General features: G+C 58.5%; 1 protein-coding gene across 1 annotated transcript in view; it reads left to right on the top strand.

The window, feature by feature from the left end:
* The window catches only part of CCT5 (chaperonin containing TCP1 subunit 5), an 11,350-nt gene extending 6,633 nt beyond the window's left edge, over positions 1-4,717 (top strand). Inside the window, exons 5-11 of the mRNA XM_007955800.1 lie at positions 817-1,009; positions 1,086-1,235; positions 2,125-2,244; positions 2,710-2,895; positions 3,417-3,554; positions 3,918-4,098; positions 4,590-4,717. Of these exons, the coding sequence (XP_007953991.1) occupies positions 817-1,009; positions 1,086-1,235; positions 2,125-2,244; positions 2,710-2,895; positions 3,417-3,554; positions 3,918-4,098; positions 4,590-4,717 (1,096 nt within the window). The remainder of the gene's footprint in view (positions 1-816; positions 1,010-1,085; positions 1,236-2,124; positions 2,245-2,709; positions 2,896-3,416; positions 3,555-3,917; positions 4,099-4,589) is intronic.
* The last annotated feature ends 3,028 nt before the right edge of the window (positions 4,718-7,745 follow it).

The following is a 7,745-nucleotide window of genomic DNA, read 5'->3' as shown; positions in this document are numbered from 1 at the left end:
TCTTCACGGAAGCAAAGCCCAAACCACACCCACTGCCGCAGAGTTGATTCCGGCTCACAGCACCCCTAGAGGACAGTGGAACTGCCCCAAAGGGTTTCTAAGGCCAGCAGTCTTTACCAAAGCGGGCTCCTACTTTGTCCTGCACAGGGGCTGATGGGTTCAATCCACTAATCTTTGAGTTCATAACTAAGTGCTTTAACTACTGTGCCACCAGGGCTCCTATCAGAGAGAGAAACTTAAACATCATGGTTCTTTCCAGAAGGCCTGGGGTTTTGGGTGCTGTATTTGAACAGTTTGACTTCCCTTGTAGTTTTTCAGAATCACAAGTTAGTGCATTGAGCCGTCATCCAAGTGTTTTAAGCATTAAGATTAGCAGCATCCCCATCCAGCCAACATGGAAATCTCTGTACAGTTGCACAGCCATGGGTCCTCGTTCTCATGGAGTCTGCTTCTCTTTTAGCAAGACTGGCTTGTTGTGGGCTTTCTCGTTCCTCTAGTTTAAGTCTGATCCTGTAGCGCATTAGCAGTTTTCTGAACACAGGTGGTGAGACCTTCGGAAGTCTTGTTCTCACCATGTTGCATGGGCTCGTACATACACTCACAGCTGAAGTTCAAGTAGGGTTTGTGGCCAGCAAGAGGCCATACTTTCCCTCCGAGTTCAAGGGTCTGTGGGCCCCGGGTTGAGAACCCATCCCATACTATTGAGAGATGGCAGGCTGTGATGGTGTTGCTGTTTGGACTCTGGGTGTGAGCCGTGTGAGGAAGTTTCTGAGTCGCACCTACTGTGCGTGCTTGTGAAGGTTTGGTGGTTTGCAGGGTGAACAGCTGCCACCGGCAGATGGCTGAGATCGCAGTGGATGCCATCCTCACGGTCGCCGACATGCAGCGCAGAGACGTGGACTTCGAGCTCATCAAGGTGGAGGGCAAGGTGGGCGGACGGCTGGAGGACACGAAGCTCATCAAAGGTGTTATCGTGGACAAGGACTTCAGTCACCCCCAGATGCCGAAGGCAAGTCCCTGCCCTCCTGCCTCAGACGGCCTGAGACGCTATGCATCCATGTTCTGAGGCTTTTTTGTCCGCACAGAAAGTGGAAAACGCCAGGATCGCCATTCTCACGTGTCCGTTCGAGCCGCCCAAGCCAAAGACGAAGCACAAGTTGGACGTGACCTCGGTGGAGGACTACAAAGCCCTCCAGAAGTATGAGAAGGAGAAGTTTGAGGAGATGATCCAACAGGTGAGGCGCAGGAGCAGGTCTGAGTGGCGCTGGCCTGTGACTGTGTTGACACTTGATACGTGGCTACAGGCAGTATAGACAGGACTGGACAGATGGTACAAGCAGGACAGGCTGGGTTTTTTCACTTTGAAACTGCAAGCGTAACAAATCCTCACGACAAGGGAGAAACTTAACCGGCACAGGGAGGCGTAGGGGAGGTCAGGTTGCCCCAGCCAGCCGGTTTGTCTCCAGATGCTGGTGTGCGTTGCTGTCCAGAAGAGCCAGCACTGCTTCCGTGGGCTGTGCTTTCCTGGGCACGTCTAAACCCGTGAGTCCTGGGTTTGGTCCGCGTCGCATGGCTGACCACGTAGATGAGCCCTGAGGGTGTCTGAGTGGTGCCGTTTGTGCCCTGCTGGTAACCGGAAGGCTGAAGAGTCACACCCACCTCGTGGTGCTAGGAATAGAGGCTGGCAGTCTCTTCCGTCTGGATGACAGCCAGGACTGCCCTGCGGGGCAGGTCTGCGTCGTCACGGGGTCCCTGAGAGTCAGAGTCTGCCTGACGGCATAGCACAGAAACAGGCGGTTAGACACGCAGCTTTGAGTCGAGAGTCCTGGGTTGCCATGTAAACCAGAATGCTGTCACCATCCTTGTCTTCAAACAGGCAGGTCAGAGTGTTAGTCAACAAATAAACGCCAATTGTGAAACGAGGTGCTTCTCACGCACAGATGAGCGTTTTGAAACAGGAGCAGACAGCATGGTAGACTCACATTTCTGCCTGTTTTCATCTGTACATGGCTGCTTTTCTCTGGCACATCCCTTCACACACCCGACTCTTGCTCTTGCCCCTGCAGGTGACGTAACGGAGCACAGCCCTGCTTTACTGACACCACTGAGATTTTTTTTCCCCAGATTAAGGAAACCGGAGCTAACCTAGCGATCTGCCAGTGGGGCTTTGATGATGAGGCCAACCATTTACTGCTGCAGAATAACCTGCCTGCGGTGCGCTGGGTCGGAGGGCCGGAAATCGAGGTAGGAGGGCTCCGTGTACCGTGCTGGCTACTCGTGTCAGCCGCTGTGAGGGCTGGGGCATCACACGCCCAGGAGGCGGGTACAGACCTCCACTGAGGGGCCGGTAACTGGGCCCCGCACTTTGCTGCTGCTCCCTGTCCTATGATGACCTCAGGCTCTTGGAGGCTGGAGGTCCAGGGCCCGCTCCTTCTCCCCCCAGTCAGCCAGAGTCCAGCAGAGCCTCGGACGCTGGTTTGTGCCTGCACCATGCGCCAGGGGTGGGGTGTGACGAGGGTCTACCAGTAAATGGAGGTTCGGAGAGGGGGAGGCTGAGGTTAGGAGGTCTGCCGGCATGGGGAGCCGGCGGCAGCAGGGCCAGGCTGGAGCAGCGGTTGTGGGGAGCCTGGTGGTGGTTTCAGTTGCTCAGTAGTGTGGCGTCGAAACCAGCAGTTGACTGGTGCTGTCTCCTCTGACCTCGCCCACCAGCTGATCGCCATTGCCACCGGGGGACGCATCGTCCCACGGTTCTCGGAGCTCACCCCTGAGAAGCTGGGCTTTGCTGGGCTCGTGAAGGAGACCTCGTTTGGGACGACCAAGGACAAGATGCTGGTCATCGAGCAGTGCCGGAACTCCAGGGCTGTGACCATCTTCATCCGTGGAGGCAACAAGATGGTGAGGACCCGCGGCTCCACGCAGGGCCACTCTGCCTGCCACGGGGCTCGCCGGGGGGGGGCAGCTGCCGGGAGGAAATGGGCTCATCCTTTTCTCTGAAAAAAGGATTGTGTCATGGCTTAGGATTCCAGCAGCCCGCGCTGTTGGTCTGCGGGGCATGTTCGTGTCTCTGCTGTTCTTGGGTGGGTAGAAGGGGACCCGAGTCAGCGGCCACAGTGCTCTTTCTGCGTGGAGAGGGGCCCAGAGCACCACTTTCTCTGCAGGCTCCCTTCTCCGTAGCGTGTCCCGGAGGAGCTCCTGCCTGTCTAACGTGCCACCTGCAGGCCAGGGTGGAGGGGACTCAGCCAGAGGTCACCTGGTGATGAAGAAAGGCAGGGTCCTGGCCACCCCCGCTGGTGCTTTGCAGCATAGTAGTTATGACTAGGCCCCTTAGGGACAGTCTGATCTGATGACGGGGCCCAGGGTTCAGCCCTAAAGTGACAGGGTCGCGATCACACTGAATTGGACAAAACTCTCCCCAGATCATTGAGGAGGCCAAGCGGTCCCTCCATGACGCCTTATGTGTCATCCGGAACCTGATCCGTGACAACCGGGTCGTGTATGGAGGCGGAGCCGCCGAGATCTCCTGCGCCCTGGCCGTCAGCCAGGCGGCGGACAAGGTGAGCCACCCTGGCAGGGCTGTGGCTGTGAGCTGCAGCCCATGAACGAGCGTTCCTCAGCCTTGCCACCCGTCCGGCGCAGACGGCACCACTGGTGTGTCTCGGTGCTGCCGAGGCTCGGCACGGACGAGAAGTCTGACTGAGGGGAGAGCTCAGAACGGCTCCGCCCTCGGCCTTCTCTCCCCGGCAGCCTCTGCAGGCTGGGGGGGCGGTTAACTTTCTGGTGGGCAGTGCACGCTGCAGGGCTGGTTGACGTGTCCGCATGGTGACACACTGGCGTTCTGGTGGAGTAAAACTCCGTGCAGGTTGGCGTGGCAGGTTCCAGCGTGGCGCTGCAGGTCCTCACTCTCTCTGTGCCCCCAGTGCCCGACCCTGGAGCAGTACGCGATGCGGGCGTTCGCCGACGCGCTGGAGGCCATCCCCATGGCCCTTTCTGAGAACAGTGGCATGAACCCCATCCAGACGATGACCGAGGTCCGCGCCCGGCAGGTGAAGGAGATGAACCCAGCCCTTGGCATCGACTGTCTGCACAAGGGCACCAACGGTGAGGAGGGCTCCGGGCGCGCTTACCCAGGTGGATGCTGGGGGGGGCGGCGTGTCATGTGCGGCAGGTCTGAGGTCATGCTCGGGTGGCACACTGTGCAGGTGGGGGGCTGGGTTCTCGGGTGGGGTCCATGGTACCTGTGGCCACACTGCAGGCCTGGCCACGGTGGGGGCAGTTCACGTGGTCACTTAGACTCTTGGGTGTCTTGTGTTCACGTCCACGTCGCGGGGCTGTCGAGTGGGTTGCTCGGGACCCGACTGTCCAGGCAGCTGGGGTCTCCCTCGGCCTCGCTCTCCTGGCCTTGAAGTGGGTGCTTGCGTCCTGGGTGGTGCCCTTCAGCAGTGGGGAAGAGCACCCCTCCCTCACAGCTGTGTCTCTCCAGGGGCTCGGAGGAGCGGGGTGCCTTGCGCAGCCCACCCTGGGCTCCCCACGCTGAGCCGGGCTCTGCGTGGTGCCGTGTGTGTGGCGTGACCGTCGGCCCTGTCTTTCAGATATGAAGCAGCAGCACGTCATAGAGACCCTGATCGGTAAGAAGCAGCAGCTCTCGCTCGCCACCCAGATGGTGCGCATGATCCTGAAGATCGACGACATCCGCAAGCCCGGGGAGTCCGAGGAGTGAAGGTGCAGGAACGACGTTGCATCCCACCCGCCGCCTGCCCCGTGGCGCTGCTGCAGCCGCAGGACAGCCGGGGGCGACCTGGGAACTTGGAGGACACTGTCGGCCCCACTGGCTTTTGTACTCGTGACATTAAAGACAGATTGAAACAGCCCGTCTCTCCTGTTCAGGTTCAGGAAACGGTCGGGGTGACGGCACTCAGACGTCGCCCTCATTGAGGGCTTGGAGTGAGCTGGTTATTTAAAAAGAGTGGTAGGAACTGCGTTGGCCACTTTCCACAGTGCGATTTGTCCGGCAGCTCACTGTAGCGTTGAGAACACCGGGCTCAGTGCCATCCATGTATCAGAGCTGCTCCTTGTTAACCGGCAGGTCCTTGGACCAGCACCCCTGCAGACGACGTCAGGGACACCAGGCCACACCCACATGCCCTAAAACGTTCCCAGGTGAGGGAGACCCGTTTAGGTCCTATCTCCCCATCATCCCAGTTGCTCATTCAGGGCCCGCCATGAATATGTCCTGCTTGGCTCTCGGATCATCACCGGTTTATAACAGGTGATGGTTTCTCCCCATAGGGCCAGCCTCCCTGGGGTCAGGAAGCACTGGGAAAACAAGGACAGAGCCCATTGGGGCAGTAGGACTCTGGGGCACATTGTGAGAGCAAGGGCAGAGCCAGTCAGCTCAAGAGGACTCCAGGGCTTCCCTCTCCCCCTTTGTGCTCACAGTGCAGCTCTCGTCATCTGGACCGGAAGGTGCCTGCCACCAGGGGGCGCAGGTGTGCCCACGGGCTCTGGCCTGGGACTGCCTCGTGGACACAGACACAGACTGCTGGTGGTGGTGCCCGTGGTGGCGCTTTGTACCACGCGTGCTGCTGCCCTGGATCCACATGGACGTGAGTCCTGCAGGGTGGGTCTGTGAAAGGTCACGGCGGGTCCCGCAGGTGCAACCTCTACCAAGTGCTGACCGTGTTGTGTGTAAAGTGGACTGTGGGGTCATACTGTGTCCGCCGCCACATTCTGCGTGCAGCTTCAGGACGCTTCTCTGTAGGTAGGAGTCTTGGAGCCACGTCGATCGCACTGTTGGCTGGATAAGCTCACATAGTGTCAGTGTGGGTGGTTCACAAACCAGTCCCTACCTTTGGAGGTGAAGGCCACACGGGTTCCGGCCCACAGGCGACACAGTGACCTCGTCTGGACCAGAATCGCAGCCAGGGTCTGGTTCCCCACCTCCAAGGTGCAGGCCACACAGGTTCCAGGGCACGCTAGGGTGGGCAGGGACGACGCAGCCGGCACCCACCCAGCCCAGAGGCTTTGGTTTTGTTTCCCCGACGGCACTTGTTTAAGTGATGTGTCCCTCTGTGCTTCCATTCTCGATCACTTGTCCGGCAGGATGTCCCTATACTCCAAGGAGCCCTACCCTCCTGTGTGTGGCACTGACGCCAGGGCAGGTCCACAGGCAGGACCCACGTTTGAGCTGGGGTCTGGCAGTTCCTTGTCAGCTGGTGGGACCAGCCCTGGAAGCAGCTCTGAGTGTTGGTGTGACAGGGCATGTTCCCCCGAGAACGCCGGCTTCCTGAAGGGGCGGGGCGTGTCTGACGAAGGCCGGGCCCATTGGGTCTTCTGTGGGCAGTTTCTGCATCCCATGTCCGCCCTTGCTGATGGGGTGGGGGGGCGGTGGTGACGATCCCGGGAGAGGAGAGACTTCAGTTACAGCTGCTGCTCGCAGGAGGGGTCAGCGGGGCACTGGGCCAGGGGCCTGGGTGGGCCATCCATCCTTGGGCGCAAAGGCACGGGGAAGACAGACCCTGGCAACAGAGCTGTGACTGACTGGGTGCTGGTGTTGCGTGTCTCACGTGACCACAGTGCTTTCCGGAAAGGACCGTATTCACTTAGGATAGCCTTGGTGAGGCAGCACGGATCCTGGGTGGCAGCAGAGATGTGCACACCGCACAAGCCCCTCCGGGAACCCACTTGGCGCGAGTGACTGGTAGACAAGCTGGTTACTGGGCATATGGCATGCAGGGCCTTGGAAACTCAGCAAGCCACCTCTCCTGTAGGACAAGCAGCAGTGTTCAGAGGCAATGGTAAAATTTGCATTTTCCAGAAAAAATCTGAGTTTTACTTGTGTTCACTAGCACGAGTGTTCAGAGCTAGGAGCTGATGAAAGAGTTGGTGACACTGAGTACCAGAAGGTGGCAGCGTCTGGGGCTGCTTGCTCTGTAGACCAGGCTTCTGGTGACAGTAGGAATGGTGTGGGATCGGGGGCACACGAGCTGTTCAGATTTGACAAACAGTAGGCAGCGTGTTGGGATACCCGCAGCTTTGGGGAAAGAGCGAACACACTTCAACAGTCCTCCGCACAGCACAGTTCTTCACGCACAACTAAACCAGCCTCCAACGGCACAGAGCCGCTGCGGGGACAGCCAGCCCACTGAGGTCTGAAAACAAAAACAAGGCCACTCCTCCCACTAGGGTCTTTTGCTTTTGTTTTAGAAAATACTGTTATTTACGTTAACTTAGTTTTTATTTCTAAAGCATTAAATGTCAGTAGCTATAATTCACATAGGGAGCCTTGGTGGCACAGTGGTTAAAGCATTCAGCTGCTAACCAAATGGTGGGTGGTTGAAACTCACCACTGGCTCTGCAGCATCTGCTTCCAGGAAGACTGACAGCCTTGGAGACCCTGTGGGCAGTTCCACTCTGTCCTCTAGGGGCGCTGTGGGTCAGAATGGACGCCAGGGCAGTGGGTGTGGTTTGGGCTTCTGTAAAAATTGACAGCCTTGGAGACCCGGTGGGCAGTTCCACTCTGTCCTCTAGGGGCGCTGTGGGTCAGCATGGACTCCAGGCAGTGGGTGTGGTTTGGGCTTTGCTTCTGTGAAGACTGAGGGCCTTGGCGACCCTGTGGGCAGTTCCACTCTGTCCTCTAGGGGCGCTGTGGGTCAGAATGGACTCCAGGCAGTGGGTGTGGTTTGGGCTTTGCTTCTGTGAAGATTGACAGCCTCGGAGACCCTGTGGGCAGTTCCACTCTGTCCTCT

The sequence above is a fragment of the Orycteropus afer genome, unplaced genomic scaffold (assembly GCF_000298275.1).
Source record: "Orycteropus afer afer isolate SDZICR_OR568_19922 unplaced genomic scaffold, OryAfe1.0 scaffold00541, whole genome shotgun sequence".
NCBI lineage: Eukaryota > Metazoa > Chordata > Mammalia > Tubulidentata > Orycteropodidae > Orycteropus > Orycteropus afer.
This window is presented reverse-complemented; position numbering and strand designations above follow the sequence as displayed.